This window comes from Micrasema longulum, unplaced genomic scaffold (genome assembly GCF_059751315.1).
Source record: "Micrasema longulum isolate JH-2025_06_02 unplaced genomic scaffold, ASM5975131v1 h1tg000900l, whole genome shotgun sequence".
In the NCBI taxonomy this organism is placed as follows: domain Eukaryota; kingdom Metazoa; phylum Arthropoda; class Insecta; order Trichoptera; family Brachycentridae; genus Micrasema; species Micrasema longulum.
The window spans coordinates 842,982-865,389 of record NW_028278091.1 but is presented as its reverse complement, the minus strand read 5'-3'; the positions used below and the strand labels follow the sequence as shown (position 1 = coordinate 865,389).

The 22,408-nt window shown below is 32.2% G+C and overlaps 1 protein-coding gene across 6 annotated transcripts in view; it reads left to right on the top strand.

Annotated features, from left to right (window-relative positions):
• The first annotated feature begins 4,288 nt into the window (after positions 1 to 4,288).
• The window catches only part of LOC148278283 (uncharacterized), a 91,719-nt gene continuing 73,599 nt past the window's right edge, over positions 4,289 to 22,408 (top strand). Inside the window, exons 1-3 of one of the 6 annotated variants that reach the window (XM_088231675.1) lie at positions 4,289 to 4,412; positions 4,888 to 5,209; positions 10,628 to 10,673. In XM_088231675.1, the coding sequence (XP_088087801.1) occupies positions 5,126 to 5,209; positions 10,628 to 10,673 (130 nt within the window). In that variant the 5' untranslated portion in view covers positions 4,289 to 4,412; positions 4,888 to 5,125. Of the gene's footprint in view, positions 4,660 to 4,825; positions 5,210 to 10,627; positions 10,674 to 22,408 lie in introns of all 6 variants that reach the window. The other 5 variants (XM_088231679.1, XM_088231677.1, XM_088231676.1 and 2 more) reach the window with 5 other exon arrangements.

Below are 22,408 nucleotides of genomic sequence, written 5' to 3'. Positions count from 1 at the left end.
GACATTTATAAAAAATACATGCTAACATACTTAAATACAACACAAAATACACAGAAAAAATATTTTAAATGACTTAAGTTAGAAAAATTATAAAAGACAGTAACAAAAGTTATACAAAGTAAAAAAAAATGTAGTGAAGATAACAAGACAAAAAGTAAGCATATAAACAAATAATACAAAGGTGTAATTTAATGAAAATAGGTTCTGTAGAGCAAACAAAGTTAATAAAGTGTTACGGTAAGCAAAAAAAAACTGTAATAAAATTCATAATCAGGCAAGCACACATTATCGCAAAAAAAGTAGAAACAAAAAAATACATGAAATGCGGATTTGCCAATATTTAAATGCAATTGGATATTTTAGGAAATAAAAACAAGTATAGGGTAGTAAAAATAAACAAGTAAATATTTTTTTTTTATTTATGGAATTGAATTGTCAATAAAAGTTTGACTTGCAGCTACAAATAAACGTAATATTGTGGACTTGTAAGATAATAAAGTATTGGACAAAATGTCTGCAGCCGTCCCATAACTGTTACCTAACCTATGCAATCTCGGCATAAATGAATTGTTATATTGGTTGGCAGTATTGGAGCAATGAAACAATAAAGTACTCCTGGTCTAGGTATTCTAAAATTTATCAATTCAAGTATTTTTGGGACGTCAAAAAGAGAGTTTACAATTTTATACAATACAATGAGATCATTAATGGTTATTCTTTCAGAAAGTATCGTTAGATTGAGCAGTGTTAATAAATAGTTATTCACTCGTTTTACTGGAATATTTAATTTGTAGTTTATATATCGTAGAAATTTATGTTGAACGTTTTCTATATTATAAACATGAAAATTATAGCAAAGTGACCATATTGATGAATTAAAATCTAAATGACTTCTTACAGGAGAACAGAACAGTATTTTGAATGATCGGATGGAGTTAAAATTTTTTGTGTTTCTCAAAATAAAACCCAACATTTTTAATGTCTTGCTTGAAATTTCATTGATATGATGTACAAAACACAATTTTTGATCAAAAATACTCCGAGATCTTTTATTATTGGTAATGTAGAGAGATTAACATCGTCAATACTATAATTAAAACAAGTGTTTTTTTTTTATTCGATGAAAACGAATGATCTGGCACCATGAGTCCAGATAACTTAAGATTCTTCAGAATAGAAATGCAATCTTCATAAGTTTTCATCTCTTTATAGATTTTCAGAGGTCATCTGCAAAGAGTAAAAACATAACGTGATAAAAAAAATTATATCGTTTATAAAAATTTTTAAAAGCACCGGTTTCAAAGGAGAAACTTGAGGTACACCACTGGTAGCCTTGAAAGAATAAGATAAACAAGTGTTCACTCTAACAATTAACTGCTTTTCATTCAAGAATTTTATGGTTAAACAGCTTAGAAATTTACCTTCAAAACCCATTTTACATAATTTAGTCACTATCCTGTTTTTCTTTAAAATATTTCATTATAATAAAATAAACTTCAAATATAAAAAAGACAAATTCCGAACATCGATCAAACTCAAAAAAAAAAAAAAAAAGTTTCAACAATAAAATCCTTTAGCAATATTTCAATTGTGGTGATAAATGTATAAATCTTATAATGTTTCGTCGTCATAGTCTGAATCATCGTTATGAACGATACCTAGAGTTATAACCCAATAGACTTGCCCATATGGAGAAAAACCATTCTATGATTATTGATAACTAAGTTGGTTACATATTACATTAATACAACAGACCATTTTTACACGTTTGTTTTTAAACTAAAAACCAAACTAAAACTAAACCAAAAATTTGGAACGCCTTTGTTCTGTGCAATAGAGCTTAAGGGCTTCTCTAGAGAATTATTACTCTGAGCAACGATATGGTGGGATGGGGTTCCTATATATTTATCTACGGGTGCCAAACGATTACGAAGTTAGTTATGGTCATTGTGGATGCAACCTCAGACAGAGTAATTCGTTTCGCTTAATGAGAAGCCCTTTATCTGTTGCTACTGTAGTAGCATTTTATTTTTATCAAACAAAGAAAACATAGATAAACTAACTGTATTACAAAATAAAGCCTTTAGAATCATTTTGAAAAAAAAACAGATATACGAGGGTAAAGTCGATGGTAAATGAAATGAAATTATTAACATATAAACAAAGAATATTTTACAATACAATGGTATTTGTTCATAAAATTATAAACTCTAACAAAAAAACAGAATTTTGGAAAAAAATTGATCGGAACCAGCATGAACACGATCACAATACTAGAGAAAAGAACAAAATTAGACTTCCATTTAGGAAAAAGGCAAAGTCACAAAATTTAATTTTATTTAAAGCAATTAAAAAGTATTACGAAATGGAAAAAAATATTTATGAAGAAAAAAACATATCAAAATTTAAAATAATGGTCAAGACATATGTGATAAACAATTTATAAATTAAATATATTTGCAATGTTATTATTAGAACACACATAACAATATGTATGATATGTGTGCCCTACTTTAAGATTTAAATAAAAAAAAAATTAAAAAAAAGAATAAAAACTTTGCAAATTTTTGGTTGGGTTTTTAGGTAGCCAGTAGCATATAATTATTCAAGGATATAACGTATTGTGTAAAAAAAGTCACTAGAATTAAATTTGTCACTAAATAAAAATAAAATATCTTTTATGTCAAAATTTCGCCTTATCTAGCGACAAAGTCGCTAAATTGGCCACACTGTACAGCACAGAGCAAAAAACACAGATCACAAACTAGTTGCACAGATATGGACCATAGACTACAGACAAAAAGGCCATACAAATAACTTCTTCTTTCTTTTCTTCCTCCTGGCTGTATGTCCCATTTACTTGGGGTCAGCCCTCCCAGTCCTTAGTCTACACGTCGGACTAGGAGATTTGTTGTTTGGTTTCTGTTTTACGGTCGGTTGCCACCTGACACCAAGACCCCTCTTGTTAACTGGAGCTCAGGATGTCACCGTTGACTATTGTTCATCTGTTGCCATTCTCAACACAACGTCCTGTCCGACATCACGGTCTTCCAATAGCCCCATAGCTTGTAGTATGCCGGGTGGCCTGAGAGAAGATTTGTGCCCCTTCCGCCTGTTCTGCCGTACCAATGCACTTCATCTTTCATCTTCGCCATCACTGTCGTTGAAGTCTTCACCAGTAGCACTGGGTAAGGGATCACTTATACCTCGCAATACTGGGTCCTCACCCAAACTTAGCCATCTAAACAATCCGATCTACTGAAGAGAAAAGTGCCCACCCCCGCGACGTGAACGCGCTAAATAAGAATTACAACAGTGGGAATAAACACACAAATACCAAATGCAAATAAATAAGGGACATTTGTTTGAGAAAGTTGCGTTCATATGATAAAAATAATGATCCATTTGTTTTTAAAATTGTTAATTGGTAAATATGTAACTTACCTAAGTTATTTTTAATGATGTTGTCGTTTGGTAAAACGCCTCTTAATAAAGAAAAAAACACATACCTTCATTTTGTAAAACGAATTTCAGAATTTTGTAATCTTATAATAAGGATATGTTTATTATTGAACGGATTTATTTTGGCTTTATAATGTTGTCATAAATGAAATAAAACCAATGTCAATTCATGTTTGTTAGCTTCGTGATATAGTGATTAGCGCTTTGGGCAATCACGCATAATATTGTTGTGGATTCAATTTCCGGAAGGGTTGACACTAAAAAAAACTATTTTTCTCATCAGTATTTTGTAGTCTAAGGTCTGGGATTTGAGGAATAAGACAAATCCCTTTTGCGTCATTTAAAATATAATGTACCCCTTGGGCTTTTGGATATTTCCCCCACTTACGGAAAGTAATAATTGTAAATAAAATAAATTAAATTAAACTCAACAGAAATGCACGTGTTTATTTTTTTTAATATTACGTTTTTTTATAAAATTTTATTCTTTTATTGAGGTATTCTACAAAAAATGGCCAAAATCAATGTAACTTGTTTTTTGTTGATGTTATCACATTTTGGTAGAAGGCCCTAAAGGAAAAAAGATAATATTGTCAGAAGACAAGGTACATATTTGCATGTTAAAATTAAATAATATTATGCTTGTAGAGATAATATATATATATTTCTACAACAGGACTAAAAAATACCCTTCATAAGAATAAATTTAATATATAAGTACACAAAACACATACACCAAGTTTGTAATCTCTATGATTTTAAATTTCGCCGTGAAGCGCGAACACGAAGGAGCGAAGTGCGAAGTCATAGACAATATTTGAATTTTAGTTTTATTATGTCCGTGAAATGTGTTGGTCGTGTGGCGTGTGGGTAGATTCGTCGCGGGCATTATTACGTTTTTAAAAAAGTAACGCCGTTTTTGAAAAGGCCATAAAAAACTAAGAAAAAAAGTAACGTGTTAAAGTATCAATCATAACAACTTAAACTTGTGAATTCTAATATTTATAACAAGTTATATAAAAAATATTCTTGCCCAACTTATAGTGCTGAAAAATATCGGGTTAAAATAAAGTTTTTGTATGTACCTACAATAATAATAATAAAAAACCACGATGACAACAATTTTGCGAAAAAAAATTAATCATAACATTGTTTTGTTAGTGACAAATATAATTTTAAATGAAAATCTTACAGTTGGTACACAATTTGCTTAAGAAATTATTTGCAGTGCAACCATTTGATTATTAATTTATGAAAATTTCTAACAATTCGCTTTTTTTTCAAATCGGCTTGTAAATTTTATTTCTAATGTATTTTTGTATTAATGTGACCTATTAAAATTAATTTATTCAATGTTTCGTAGATCCAACCTTTTATCAAATAAATCTTTAAGAATAATTTTATCAGAATATTTTACATTCTCAGATCAGTGTGAGAAGAAATCGTTGATTTTAAGGACATATTATAAAATTAAACCGACGTGTAAAAATATAAATAACTGATCTAAAAGAAAGACTGTTCACGGAATATTGTGCTTTGATGAGTGGCAGAAAACAACAAATAATAAAAAGGTTAAAACGTATTTTGTAAATGCCATAAATCTGTGTTTGGCTGAGAGAACACTGTGATGTGAATTTATATAATTTATTTAAAAAATAGGAATATGGAGAAAAACATTGAGGGTAATGGCAAATCTGCCCAAGATCCCATAATAGAGGGACTTGTGAAATTCAGGGATGGAAAAAAGGTAAGACCATATATTACATAACTTTGAAATTATTATTTAATAATATAAACGTACTTGTGTTTTTTTATGAAGAATAAACACACATGAAAATACCCGTAATCCAGACTATAATAGTTACAATATAGACGTAATTACTCGGGTAGGTAGTAGGTATTTCATTATTCTAAATTATACTGTAATAATATGTAGGTACCTAAACTCTTGTGTCCGGGCGGATAAAGAATTTTGGAAGAAAGTTGGACCCGGATGAGTGTTTTCGACTCGACGCGCTCAGGTAAAAATCCTGAATATGGAAATCGAATTTAGATAAGTCCGCCTCGTTGTGAAGTGGCTAGCGCATTCGCTTACCATTCTTGATGTCCTGGGTTTCATTCCTAGCAGGGTGGACGTGAAATATTTATTTTAAAGGGTATTTGAACTAAAATATCTCATGGTTCCCAGACTTACACTTGAAGCGTATGACTGATCACCTTACCTTCACTCTTCATTTAACAGATTAACGAAATACTCTACATTTGGTTTACAAATGCAGTGCCCTAAGCAACGCTCGGTGCAGAAAGGGAATTATGATATGAAATTTGGATTTTTTATTAATTAATTATTAGTCAATTACAAATAATAAAAAAATATTAAATAAAAAACGAAAATTACAACTGATACATAATACAATGTTTATTTTATTAGTTATAACAGCTGTATCGTGTTCCACTTCACCGTGTCTTGTAAATGCATTTTTTTATAAATAAAGTATTCGTATTATTTGAAGTGGGGATTAGTGCTATATATATCCTGACGTCATTGCAACCTGTGAAGGTCTAGTGTGACGGGTTCCCGTGAATTAGTTCTCGCCCTCCAAGCCCAAGTCTTCAAAGAGCCTGACCGCGATGTGGAAGGCGAGACTTCTCATTTTGCTAGATCTCTCCCTCCGAGTCCTGGGTGGTATTCTAAACGCAAAGGCGCGTGTAGGAAACTCATTTTTAACGCATATTTTCGTACTAAATACACGCTAACAGAGCGATCTCTTCGCGCGCAATTCCGTTCAGAATACCAGCCCTGATGCCCATGATCCATAAAGTATCGGGCTATTAGATAGGGGGCTATAAATAAAGTAATTATAATCTTAGCAGTATATTATAAAATGGTCAGCTCGTTTGCCTACCATGCAAGAGATATGGGGTTCAATTCCTGATATGGTTGACTGAAATAATTATTAAAAAATGTATTTTTACCCTACAGTCTCAGGACTGGGCACCTGAAGCCTAAAACTGATCGCGTTACCTTAATGTAACAAAGATGATAAAGAAATGCTTCGGCTGGTGTACCAATACACAGTGAGTGCCCTTTACACCTCGGGTAACGTGAATAATAAATTAATTATAAAAATAATTATTGGGTGGAAAGGCTGAAAAAGGTATAAATGGTACTCAATTAAGTATGTGTTCCTAAGTGCCTACCTATAAAAATGTCGGCCTCGTGGTGTAATGGTCAGCGCGTTTGCCTCCATGCAAGAGGTCTCGGGCTCGATTCCCGACATGGTTGATATGAAATATTTATTTAAAGGATGTTTTTCACTATAATATTTCATAGTCCCTGCACTGGCACCTGAAGCGCAAGACTGATCATCTTATTTATTTATTTTATTTCATCGGAAAGCCAAAAGACATTTATAAATTTATAAGATACAATTATACCATAAATACATATCATAAAGTCCAATTAGAGGCTTCCACATAATACTGTTATTGTAAATGTTGTCACATAAAAATTATACATAACATAAAATAACTAATCATACAAAACTTATAATATTACTAGAAATGTAAATGTAATACATATTATTCAAATATATCTACTTTTGAAAATTGGTCACACAGTTGCACATAATTATAATACAAATATAGTTGACCATACAGTGTACATTTATAATGTGCCTACATGCAGAACTGCACATAACCTGCATAGTAACTATCTTATGTAACAAAAATGATCAAGATACGCTGCTATCGGTGTACCAATGCAGTGCCCTATGCACCATTAGGTACCGAAAAGTATCGATGACCTTCGCCTACCTCAAAAGTCCGATGCTGAGAATGGGTTCAACAAAGATATCTCACTGTTGTTTTCACAATTTGCAATTCATACGCTTGTGACGTCTTTTGTTGCTTTTTGCATTACTTTTTCAATCATTAAAATTTTTTATTAATCTAATTGGCGTGAGATCAACATCACACTTTAATGACGTCAGCAATAGTAATTTTATTACAAAATGCAACACTGCGAAGCCTTCTAGCGATAGGTTACAACTTACAACCCAGAATCGCGTGACTCGGCATTTAAAAGTATAAATGTTTGCATTTCCACGAAGATATTTTGGCCTCAATGTCGAACAACCTACTTTAAATAATATCGTAAGATATTAATAACAGTAATAATTATCACTGCTTTCCGCACCTAATGCCCCTAATGGTGCATAGGGCACTGCATTGGTACACCAACCGCAGCGTATTTTGATCACTTTTGTAACATGAAAGTAAGATGATTAGTTCTACGCATATTTACGCGGTGCCTGTCCAGGGACTATAAAATATTCTAGTGTAAAAACACCTTTAAAATAAATATTTCATGTCGATCATGCCGGGAATCAAACTCGAGACCTCTTGCATGGTAGGCAAACGTGCCGATCATTAGACCACAAGGTGGGCAATATTAATGAAACCGTAAAAAAGAATACCTACATTTTTTTCTTCTTCTTCATTTAGATACTAGGTATTTGCGTTGTTATTATTTATTCAAATATTTCAATGTTGGGTGTTTGTAAAATTCGTAAGTAGGTAATCGTTGTAGAAAATGTTAATTAAGTTGTGGTGGAGCAGGGTTCCAAGTTCGAGCTTTGGGTTTCCGATCCCATGCTTGGAGGTTCCGGGTTTGATTCCCCGCAAGGTCGACATGACATATTATAATTCTAAATGATAGGAATATTTGTATATAACTACTTGTCGATTTTTTTATGTCTACCGGTTTCGAGACCTACCCGTATCTTACGTTAATTACAGGACATTAATTACACTAACTTGGAAATTCCACTTTATCTAGACCTACACCACAGTAGTTGCACAAAAATGTAAAACCATCGTGCTGATAGGACAGATACTATTGAAGCTAACACCAACATGGACTGATTATAATAAAAATAAAAATAAAGGTTTCAGCTCTTTAGCTTTACAAAAATAAACAGTGAAATGTACATTCCACTCATGTTTTAAAGACCGTGGGTCTTCCTATAGGTTTCACTCATACTTAAAAGAAATATTTTTTTGTCAAAAAACGAGTTACTGTTTAAAATTTTCAATTTTACGAAAAGAGTTAAATTCCAGAAAAGTCGCGATATATGTACCGCGATTTTTTTTTTAAAACTCTACTACATTCACTGCGTGTTTGGCAAATTACGTGGAGGGCAAAGGCCCTAAAATTAAAGACAATATCGTACAAAGGTACGATATTGTCATAATTATAATGATAATGGCCTATGTCCATTATTGTAATATTATAAATGTTATAACGTCAGATTAATTTTATTTTTTTTTTTTTTTAAATTTCTTTACTCCGATGCTCTTCATATAAGTCACGAAAAGATAAATCAAATCAAATCCCATAATCATGCATGTACACCTCTTATTTAAAGGTTCATAAATAATTTCAAGCGAAAGGGTTGCTATTATGTAGGCATAATGTTTAAAAATTTCAATACCTAGGGTTAGCAGCACTTATTCCCTCTGATGGGAAAGGATGGCACAAAATATTAGTTCAGTTCATACCCAGAGACGTTGGGCTCCCTGGACAATATGTCAAATTTAATTTACCAAGCATTCTGCACATTCTCTCCAAGACGAGAATTTTGCAAGTATCGGTCACTATATTATGGGGCACCGCTGAGAATCTCCCATTTCTCAACCCAAGAGCTTACAAAAAAACAACAGTTGGAAGAATCGAAGAAACGTGGATGTTCGAATATAGACAGAATGGTGAATGTTACAGTGTATAAAGTGTCCACATATAACAGTCATAAACGTAGAACATCCGCGTTCCTTTCCCTAAAATGTTCTCCATCTCTGCTGTGACATGTTAATCTTGATTAACTCCCTTAGGAGTTAAATCCAGTCCTTGTCTGCAAACATTTGGGTAAACTCAAAATATCGTTTTTATTGAAACGAGAGGAAGTAGAATTTCTCTAAACGCTTTCTTTTCTAGTATTTATTTATTTCATTAATCTATTTGCACAATCAAATTCGATATTTTCACATATGTAGTAAAGAATTGCATGGATACACAATTAAATTCTAGATTTTTTTATCATGATAATAATTCTATGCACTATAAAGCTGATGCGTGTACATCTAACGAACTGTGTTTTAAAGATAAAATTTTAAAAAAATAACATTAAAAATTTATGTGTGCGTCCAAGTGGTTTTTAAAATCTTTGACCGAGCGTGTACCAATGGGAAAGTTCAGTCCTAAGGAAAATTGAATGTAAAAAAATGTATTCTTACGCGCAGTAAAAATTAGGGTATTAAATTGTACCAAGAAGTTTCTTGAAAATGTATGAAAAAATAATAATTATTATTTTAATATTTTAATAAAATCATAGCGCTGATAAAACGATATACAGGTGTTCTTTAAAACCTGTCACATCCAAAATCACAATGATCAGTACGGGCAAGAAAACGTATTAGCATATTTAAAAAAATATTTAGAACAAAGAAAATTTAAAAAAATATATATTTAAAAAACGAATGGTTGCTTACGTCTGCATTGGAGAACCGTGGGGGTGACCGTGCGGTTGACAGTGTATAAGACTCCCCCTCCCCCTCCTTGTTTCTCCCCTGCAGAAGTAAGCAACTATTTGTTTTTTTAAATATTTTATTTTTTAAGATTTTGATCAATCTAAAAATTTATTTTAATGTGCCAATATGTCTTCTTGCTTATAATGATCATCGTGGTTTCGGATGTGACAGGGTTTAAAGAACAGTCTGTATAAAAAAAATAAAAAAAATATTTTTTGGGTTAGTTAAAGTCTATTAACAAATAATAAAAATAAAAAAACCACTAAACTTCCTCATTACTTTCTCGGGAAGGCCATTCCATTGCTCCACAATTCGGTTTGTCAGGAAGTTCTTCTTGGGGTTGGATGAGAAAGAAGTACTTAGCGTTGAATGATCTCTTATTATTATTATTCATAATGAACATTGATTTCAACTTTGGTACATCATTATATAAAATGTTTTAATCAAGTCATCACGCTGCCTCCGCTCTTCCAGTGAACTCAAACCAAGCTCTTTCTTAGAGACACTACTATTTTAGTTGCCCTCTGGACTTTCTCCAACAACGCTTTGTCATTTTTAATGTTATTATTTTTTCTAGTGGAAATCCAGATGGTGCGTTATCCGGAAGCTGTCCCCCGTTGCAGGTAAATAAACATGAATATTTAAATTTTACAGTAATAATATAAAACTCGACAGAAAGCATTGAGCACCTCAATGACAGAAACGCGATATTTTTTGAGAAAGCGTTTTGAAAGTCTAGGCATTGGCGTGGGATAATATTTACAATATTTAAAATGATGCAATGTTGAAACAAAAACATGGTCCTCTAATGGGCTTCTAATTGAACGAATAATTATATGAATGTGGCCACGTAAACCAGCCAATAAGATCTGTTAATGCCCAGATTCCATATTCTCTTATTTAAAATGTTCTTCATTTCTATTGTAATAATATATGTTTAAATTTAAGTATGTATATTCTTAATTTACAACAAATCTATTATTATTTTCAATAATTTACCACAAAATCTACGTCAAGAAATAAATTATGGAAAATTTAAGGATAAATTAAAGAAAAGATTAATTAACATTAACCGTATTTTTAAAATAATGATGTATGTATAATATGTGCCTGTGTACATATATCAATTTATAAATTTTGTGATTTTTTTATTTTTATTTTTTTATTTGTTATTAGTTTTAAGTATTCTCATTTTTTTCAATTAATTGTTTAGTATTTTATTTATTGTATTATTTTGTTTTGCATTTTTTGTTTATTTTTTACAACATTTTGTAAACTTGCCAAACACAAGAGCCAGACTCTTTTTTGGCAAGTTCAACCTTAAGTGTTCCATTTTTTTACTGTATATTTTGTTTTTTTATGCTAATAAAGGTTTTTATTGAATTTTTTTTTTTTAAAGTAAGTTTTGGCATAATTCATATGGTATATTTCAGCCGCAAAATGTGCTGTGTTTGAAGTTTGAACAGTACATATTTATTATTTAATAATAAAATATGAAGCATTAGTGCATTGTATAGTATAGATACCCAAAGTAAATGAATATTTTTGGTGGTGATATTATTTTGAGATTTGTTATAGAAATCGGAAATAAACCGAATGTGAGTTCGCATTGTGTCCTATATGGGTCCTAGGACAACATCTGCCACCGATTGAAACGACAATATATTATTAGGTCGAAAGGACCGTCTATTTTTATTGAAATTCGATACCGAATCATGAACCCCTCCATTCTACGATCCTACTCACTACTCACTACTCACCCATTATAGTGGGACATGGAAATGCCTCTTGGATATCGTCATATTATATTTTTAATATGGTAGAACTATATACCATCTCATGAAATAAACTGTCGGAAACGTTATGAATTATGTTATTCGTCATAATAGAAACTACAAATATTATCTATTTTGCGACTATAATTATTAAAAAAAATATGTGACCGAGCTGATGAAGGATACAGTTCTGTTTGTGAATTATATTCAGAATTCTGGGCGAGTGTTTTCGACGTCTAATTTTAATTAAAAATCTTGAAAAAGGACATCGAGCGGAGATAAGTACGGTGCTTTCACCAACCACGTTTGAGGTCTCAGGTTTGATTCCTGATGGGAAAGGTTGTTTAAATAGCAACATTCATAAATAGGAAGCGTGGTCACATGACCTTAATGTGATGTGATGATCGAAATACGCTGCAGGAGTGATATTCCAAATGCTCTCGCGGCCGTAGAAAACACCCTTGTCTCGCGTATTTACATACAAAATACGCGAGACAAAAGTGTTTTCCACGGCCGCTAGAGCGTTCGGAATAGCAGCGCTGGTGTACTAATGCAGCGCCCTATACGTCATTGGATGCGGATAGAGTACTTTCACATAAATAAAAACAGATTTTTTATTACGGGTTTGTGTTAGTGTCTGTCGGTGAACTAAGTAAGCATAAAAATTCTACTAGTCTACCAACATGAGGCTTCGTTTGTGTTAGTAGGCAAACTATTATGTTTTAAATGAAAACTTATTGTTACGCATACATGGACTGTATTTTTTTTATCCAACATTTTTTACAACCAGTATTATTTTTCTTGCAAAAGGTCTCTAGCCAACTAGGGTATAAATTGTCATGAGTGTAAAACAACGACGAGGGGGTGAAATCCAGTCTTTTGTCTATGAACATTTGGACAAACTCAAATATTGTAATGAAACCAAATGGTCCAAGAAGAAGTTTAAAAATTGAAAAATGGTTTTTAGGCGTTGCCTAGTATGTGAAATAATTCAGTCAGATGAATCTCTTCACAACAATAAAGGTTTCAGCTCTTTAACTTCACAGGTGGAAGAATTGAAGAAATATGGATGTTCAAACATAGGCAAAATGGTGAATATAACACAGTGTGTAAAGTGGCCACTTAAACCAGCCAATGACAGGTCATAAGCCCTGTAAATGCCTTGACTTCCATATTCCCTTATTTAAGGTATTCTCCATCCCTGTTGTAATTTGTTAACGACGTATGTGATTTTCTTCAACCTTTTCTAGATTAAATATAAAAGAAAGTCAATGTCACATTTTTCGCACATCCGTCATTGTTCTACGATCACGACAAAGTATAAACCCCGTTCCAAGGCCCGGAAGGAATACCTACAACCTTTAATATTATATTTTTTTAGGTTTTTTTGAAATCAACAATCAAATAGTGACAAATTAAATCATGTAGAACCCACAAAGTTATTAAGAAACCACAATTACTCCTGATCCTACCATCAATTCACATGTTTTTTTATACCTACAAATATGCTTTTGACAATATGAATTACTTACCAATAATTTAAAGGGTGAATGAATGCTGTATATTTATGTAACCAAGTGGGGTTCATAGTTTGATTATTCAATTCATTTATTATAAATTTTAATTAAAGATTTCTTCTATTGAAGATCTACCACCCGGCCAAGTATCCTTTACAAACCTTTGTGGTTAAAAATAATAAATAAAGGTGTGTGCCTAGTCCATAGTATTATTATACATGTTTGCATTACCACTACAAGTATTTTACGCCTTTTGTTAACAAGAGCGCTATTGTACATAATAGGTACACCCGAATGTGTCAAATATGCCAAAACCAACAAGGAACCTCAGTTTATCATTTCGGAGAAATAGTGTAGATAATATAGAAACTTCTAGAAATTGTTCCAGTGACTTCATTTAGACTAGACGTTTGAAGGTCTGCTAGAAATCAGAAGTCATGTAACTAAATATCCGCGTTTCCATTATTTTTCTCTTGATCCAATAAGATTTAAATTAATCGAACTTGGCGTTTGACATTTAAGTAGTTTGTATGTTGTCTTTAGTATTAAAATATACACAAATCATCATCAGTAGTGCATAGTGTTAATTAATCGCAGCGTATTTTGATAATTTTGGCCAAATTTAAGGTAAAGTTCCCAGACTTACGTTCCGGTGCCCGTTCAGGTACAATAAATTATTTCAGTTTAGAACCATCTTTGATATCAATATTTCACGTCTACTCTGCTAGAAGTCGAACCTAGGATCTCAACTCGGTAGGCAAACGAACCACCAACCACACAAAGAGGCGAACTTATTTCCACTCAACTTCCCCTTTCAAGAATTTTACCTGAGAGTAGTTTTCAATTCGAAATCACTCGTCCAAGGTTTTTATTATTATTATTGTGGATAACTTATACAGCGCCATTTTCGTAATAAAATACCTCAAGGGCGCTTTACATGGTGATTCTATTGTTAAGTTAATTTAATTGAAGCTTTTAAATTTGTAATTTAATTAAAATAATTTATTTTGTTGTCACGTGCTACGGATTTATTCAAATGATTTAGAGAACAAGTGGGTTTTAAGTTTTTTTCGAAACATCACTTCACTTTCACAGCCTCGCACCTCTGCTGGTAGAGCATTCCATGCCATAGGGCCTGCGACCGCAAATGCGCGCTCACCAAATTTAGTGCGCTGTTTGCGTAGAGGTATAATAACTTTTCCTCTCGCCGTAGACGTAGCTGATCTAAGCGTGAGACGCCTGTCAGCTAGTTCATCTGGAATGCATAGTTCCCTTAGATATTCCGGAGCCGAGTTGTGCAGTGACTTATACATAAGCCAACAGAGTTTGTATTCGACCCTCTGTGGAAAACGTAGCCAGTGTAGTTCCCGAAGTAGTGGAGTGATATGACTGAACTTAGAGATTCCGAAAATAAGTCTCGCTGCGGCATTCAATACAGATTGTAGGCGAGTCATTTTGTTCATTGGTAGACCTGCATAGATACCATTACAATAATCGACTCTAGACACTACAAACGCATTTATTAATTGACGGGCGGCATCAACCGGCAAATTTTTGCGTATGCATTTAATTTGTCTCAGCTGGTAGAAGCATGAACTTATCGTTCTACTAATTTGAGCGTCAAGAGATAGGTCAGAATTGAGTAAAACTCCCAGTAGTTTAACGGTGGGTAAAACGGCACTCCCTACATTGGGTAGGGCCGTATCCTGGATCAAATTCTGTCGTCTGGCTGAAGCCACCCACAGTTGTTCAGTTTTTGATGGGTTTAATGTTAGTCTGTTTTCAGCCATCCAGTTTCCTATTTTCTTGATGCATCCATCAATTAAATTGACAAGCACACTTCTCTCGCCTGGTTTGCAATAAAAATAAATCTGCGTATCATCTGCATAGCAGTGCGACCACAATCCACATTCTTTGATAATGTTCTCTATATCTTTAGTGTAAAGGAGATAGAGAAGTGGTCCGAGTACTGACCCTTGAGGCACTCCTGTAGACACCCGAAAGTTGGTTGAGCTTTTACCCTGGAACACGACTGCATATTCTCTTTTATTAAGATATGAACTGAACCACATATGTGCCTGATCACGGATACCATAAGTTTTCTCCAGACGTTCAAGCAAAATATTATGGTCTACAGTATCAAATGCAGCACTCATGTCCAGAAGAGCCATCAACACCAGATTACCAGAGTCCACCGACGTTATAATGTCAGACAGTACTCTTATCACTCCCGTCTCCGTGGAATGAAAACGTCGGTATGCCGATTGCCTTACCGAAAATAAAGAATTCCGCTCGATATAGTTAGGCTCGATATAGTTAACGAGCCTGTGAGAAACTATTTTTTCTAGTATTTTTGATACGATGGGAAGATTTGAAATAGGGCGAAAACTGGAAAGATCTTCCACATCTAGTTGGGAATTTTTTAAAAGTGGAGTTACATTTGCTTTTTTTATGGCTCTCGGAACAATGCTGCGCTCCATGGATGTATTAAATAAATCTGTTAAAAATGGAGCTAATACGTTAATGCATTTTTTCAAAAGCCATGTTGGCATCGGATCTAATATACATTGTTTGTTGGGTAATGCCGCAACAATTTTTTTAACCTCATTTATAGACGTTGGTTCAAATTTACTGAATTTTTATTTCAAATATAGTAAATATATTTATCTAATATACATTGTTTGTTGGGTAATGCCGCAACAATTTTTTTAACCTCATTTATAGACGTTGGTTCAAATTTACTGAAGTTTTATTTCAAATATAGTAAATATATTTATTGTAACAACAAATAATATACATAAATACCAAATACGAAATGGTTGAGATACTTACGTCTTCATTAATTTTATTATAATATTGTGCGTTCTTAATTATGTTTAAATATTTGGGTTTTGTGACTAATACGTAAAACATTTGTTTCGAAATAGCATTTTCTTTTCGTATCACTATTATTGTGATTTACCCGTTTTAATGTGTGGACATCTCGGACATATGGTGTACTGAAGAATAGGGGAATATCACATTTTTTTTACTACTTATTAGTAGCATAAAAAATAGTTTTAAAAATTGATTTTGAATTCCCACGAAAACGGCCCATTGCATTGGCCACGCCCCCCCATGTCACGATTCGTATAAATTTCGAACTTTGTTTGTGACCGTTTAAATTTAACTAGAACATCGTCACGAATCTTGATGTCACAATTATCAAAGCCAAACATGTCGCGTTTTTGTAGGGACATATTTCTTTAATAATTTATTTTATGTATGAAAACTTTTCTCCACAATATCCATATTGATTTTGAAAATACAATTAATTTTTCTAAATCTATTTTATATATTTTTATCGGGATTCGTAATATATTATATTTTTCCATTCTAATAGATGTTTAAGGGCACGAATTTTAGGATAATTTAGTAAGACTTAAATGTTAATAAGGGGTAGAGTTTTTGGATAGTTTAGGGAGAATGGAAGGGAGTTTATCATTTGTAGGGTAGTAGATGAATATGTGGTTGAGATCCTCCTTACCTAGAAGGCACTCACACATATGGGAGTCAAAATCTCATACCACAATGCCCCAATCGCATCTGACAAATAATGGCAGAAGTTTCTTTATTACCTACCGAAAACAACCCCTTTGAACTAGTGAATATTTGGCAAATCTGATTGTAGAATCACATTCAAATTAATATACAAGTTAACAAAGAGGTGCCGTTTTTTATATATTAATATTATAAAATACATAAATATTTAAAGCATCAAGATTGTGGTCAAACATTTTACTAAATGTTATTAAATATTTGTATATAACCACCGACTTTTCTATGTTGTTGCATGTTGGTTTAATTGCTGTCCTGACGAAGAGACAGGTACGTCTTGAAACCGGTAGACATAGAAAAGTCGGTACGTGGTTATATAAAAAAAAATGGTTAACATTTATAAAACACAATTTGAGCATCCTTGAAATTACAGTAAAAAATACCGTTTCATTTGGATGTTATATTTTATCAGTAAATTGTTTATTATCTTTATTTAGGTACCGCAAATATATTTACGCTGTGATAAGACTTTTATATAAATTGATAATACAACTGAATTGACGTTTAGCGCAATACCTTGCGTTATAATTCGAATTTATTAAAATTTTATCACAAATCAATAAATAACATTTGTATAAAAAATATTGAGTACTGTAATAAATGTCGTTTAATTAATAAGGCAGTAAATACAGTAATTTCAACATTAGTGTGACTTCACTGTAAACATTGAATTTATAGTAAAAAAATACACATTAAATTTTTAATCTGATATCACCCACAATCCACAATACTATTTGACAACGGTATCGTATTATATGGCGCAGAGTTTATTAAATTCAAATTTTACTTCTTTAACCCGAGGACTGATAACAATATACCCCGTTTAATAATATGAAAATAAACAGAAGTTATATTTTTTTCATTTGCACAGAATTTTCTCCATTGTTATAAATATTATTTTGATATGCTTATAAGTGGTAATAATGAAACACCTGTTTTAATATCCGTACTATTCTTCTCGATCTGATATAAAGTCAGGTAGAAACAGTTTTAAATGATTTATAATGAGATTCATTTAGGATTTAAGATTTTTATTTCATTTTCAGTCTGACCAGTTTTTTTTTTTTAATACACGATGCTGAATGTATACAAATGTCATATTAACAAAAAATATGTAAGTAGGTAGGTACTTAAAATTTATTTGTGAATTTCTATTTATCTGTTATTCGTAAACCTATGTATGTTTTCTAATAATGAAAAATCCACCCTTTTGTAACAATCGACAATGTTATTTAGAAAGCTCATCAATAAGTCATCAAGTGTTAACTGCTTTGTAATTAAAGTATATATTTTAATAAAGGGAACAACCAGTTTAGAATTTAAATAATACCTCATATTTTGTAAGCAATTCATTATTATTATGATTTTTCAAAGAAATGTTAGCGTTCTTATAATTTACGCAAATATTTCAATTTTGGTGGCCGTTTTCAACGAGATGTAAATAACTCAGTATTAGAAAGTAGAGATAAAGTTAGGGTTGAGTGGAGTTCGAACCTCGGATCTCTAATCCGTGAGTCCGCAACACTAGCCACTTGACCACAAACCGATTTTTTTTTTACATTCGATTATATTAGATTTGATTACAGCAATACTCGTACATATTATGTACATACAATTGAAAACCTACCCGTAAAATTATGATATGTTATAACACTCAAATGTTAATTGGGAATTCGTATTTCTAAATTCTATGAATCTTACTCATTTTAAATTTCTGAATAAGGAAATTTGCCTTTCATGAGAGTCAATCTTTTTATGATCAAAACGTTCCGGGGCATTTTGTTTTATGCTTTAATTATATATTCTTTTTATTATTCTTGTTACTGGATTTAAAAAAAAAAAAAAACTTATTTATATTTTTTTAATAACAATTATTTATTATCCTCCAAGTAGTGCATTAATACTGTATATGAAATATGTTTTGTATAACAGAACGTATTTTTAGTTTACGTTCGCTTTGCATATCTAATAATAAATATTATTAACAATGCCCTCACAATAGTGTAGTAGTACCTATTAAAATGAGGACAGCGCAAGGTGATAAAGTTAAGTAAAATATAATCTAAATACATTTTGTACAGGTCTCGTAGTACGCGTATCAACAAGTATTAACTTTTATGAGTATTATTCTAGCTAAATATATTGTTTTCAACGTTCGACCGCAGTCATGTTCCCTGACGCCTTTTTAAAGAATTGTAAAAAACTAGCGGACCCGACAGACGTTGTCCTGCCCGAACATTGGCTTGCCTGCCATTAGCTGGTTCAGCAAACGTTTTTTCGATATCCAATTTTTCGATAGACTATATACTAAGTGACATTTGACATTTCTTTTTGTTAAAATTAAAAATAGTTTTTTTATTTTTTATTATCTAATATTTATTAACACAAATGTTTTTCGATTATATTTTTTGGGATCTGATTACATTACGCGGCAACTTCGCGCATGCGTGCGGCGAAAGTGGGGCAAATTGGGGGTTTGTTGGACACAGTCCGATGCACTCAAATATGATTTTACGCTCCTTCTGACTATTCTTAATTCTATAATTATATTATGCCTACATTATAATATTTCAGAGCTTATTGGATTACCGTATTTTGTTGTCTTTTGATTTTTCTTATCATTCTTGTTTTCAAATAAGGTATTAAAATATTGGTTTTGTTTTTTGGTTTTTATTATATGAAATTGTCAACTTTATTATTATTTTTAGATTCTGTTGACCGACGTTATTATTTGATTACGTTTAAATATGCCATATTGTCACGTGGTTTAATTTGCTCACCTTTTTGACGTTTGCAAAGTCAAAAAAATAAACAAAACATGATGTTTTTGAGATTTGGAATTAAAAAAAAACAGTGGTTATATTTCACTTAAGTAAAAACGCAGGTGAAACAACGCATTGATAGTAGAACGATAGTTAAACCGAATTCGTTAAAAAATTAAACTATAGTAAAACTCAACTTTCGTTTTAGAAGTACTTGTTTGTGATTAAATCCCAAAACTAAAAAAAATCATTATTAAAATAATATTGAATTTAGGTAGGTACTTGTTTATGGACGAATTCCAAAACATAAAATAAATATTTTTTCAAATATGGCATTCTTTTTGCAAACGTCAAACTCCGGTATTCTCAGAAACAAAGGGGTGTACTTATGTGGGAATACGATTTTTGAAATGTATTGAATTTAATATTATTTTGGTGTTCCCAAAATTCCAATAAAAAGAAATAAATGGGCAGAAATTATTAGGAATTTAAGGAAAGAATCTGATTAAGATCCATAAAAAACAAATGCTGTTTGTAAACATTCGAAAAAAATCTTTTTTTTTATAAACAAATAAACAACATCTTTGCATTTTTTTGCAAGTGCATTCTCCTCGCATGCAACCCTGGTAGATCGATGAATAAAACATTTATGCCCTTAACTTCTTTTTTGCACATTCGATTAAAGATTTTAATATCTACGAACACGCACAGCGCAAAGATCTATATTTCTCTGAAAACCGCACGTAAATCGGTTAGCCGTTTAGGAGGAGTATGGTGACATCACACGTACGGGGGAATTATATATATAAAGATATTGTCGACAAAAATGTCGGGTTTCCCCAATTTAAAACATCATTGGTTGTATTTTCACTTTGATCAGACGTAATATAATATAAGTCTTCAGTAAGAAATTCGTTTCCTTTTCTTTTTTATTTATTTATTTATCGTTTATAGAGAAACCTGTCAAGGTTTATCAATCACGGAAATCGGGAAAATCACCTCCCTATATTAAATGAACTCGAATCAGTAGGTAGTGAAAATTTACCTTGTAAGAATTCTTATACGCAGCTTTCGAAATAGAAATTTGATTACAATCGAGATTGTGATTGACATTCCTTGGAAGGCCACAATGACAATAAATATACAAAAATATTTTCGGAATACTAAAGCTCTACTGTTTTTTGTATCTGTTGCCGTCGGCCGAAGCTTTTGTTTTTATTGTTTTGAAAGACGCAAAAAATAATGTGTTTCTCCAAATTTAATCCAAATCTAATTACAGGTCGCACTAAACACCGAACGTCATCATTGTGTCGTTTAATAATACCAAGCCGTTTGCGCAAATAATTTTATTTATTAACATATTACAGCAGAGATGGAGAACAATTGGAAGGGAATATGAAAGGCTTATGACGCCACTTATACACGATGTAATATTCATTATTCTGCCTATGTTTCAACATCCCAATTTCTTCAAACCTTCCAACAGTTGATTTTTGTGTATTTAAAGAGTTGAAACCTTTATTGGTGCCCGTGAGATTTCACTGAATTATTTCGCCTACATACTAGGCATCGTCTGAAAATATTTTCAAATTTTTATGCTCCTACTTAATAAAATAAAATTTTATTTAAATCCAAAAGTTTGACAAAATTACATAATATTTTTTAAAAATAATTAGATTATGTACTTAATAAAATATTTATGTACATATATTTTAAGTAGATTGTCCAGTTAGTTTAATCAACAATATTTTAGCTTAGTAAATTTTTCGAAGATAAGAACAGGATTTCACCCACTATAGGAAGTTATTGGGATGGAGTAGATACACTGGAATACGGCCAAAGAAATCAAACAGAGGAATTGCCGAGACGAATTGGAATAAGCTGCGCTGCTTTTGGCAAACTTAAACATATTTTTCAAAACAAAGATATCCCAATGTGATTAAAAAGAAATGCCTTCGATTCGTGCATACTGTCGGTATTGACGTATGGACAGGACACATTGACACTTGCTAAGAAAAATGTAGAAAAACTCAAATGCATGCATCAATCCATGGATAGGTCCATGCTTGGTATAAGCCTGGGAAATAGAATAACAAATTGTAAAATTAGGCGCAGAATCAGAGTGGTGGGTAACATGAATCGTATTGCGAAGTTTAAGTGGCAATGGGTAGGGCATGCCGGAAGGTAGGATGCCGCGAGATGGACTCCTAGTCCTAGAGTTTGGAAGTGGAGACCTTGGGATAATAAGAGAGGTGTCGGAAGACCTCAAAAGAGATGGGCTGACGATATAGCCGAAGTAAGGGGAAGAAATAGCTTCTAAAAGCAAATGGCAGAGAAGGACGGAAGGTTATGGAAGAGGCAATGGAGAGATGAAAGCTGAGGAAGATAAGAGAAGAGAAAAGAAGAGGAAGTTATTAAGATTTTGAATTTGAATAAACTCAAAATATTGTTAAATTTATTTCTGACAAAACCAGCATGATGCATATTATTTTATTTTATATTCTTAGCACCATGACACAAAATGGTTTCCAAATGACACAGAATCGAGTAGAACGTACCGGTTACGAAGGAACGGTTAGTGATTTGCAGATCACCTGCGGTGGCACTGATTGGATTTTAATGGAAGAACATCTGCCCAACAGGAATATCCAAACACCTGATTGAATTCTTATCCCGAAGAAAATCTTGCTGCACGCGCTCGCTCCTT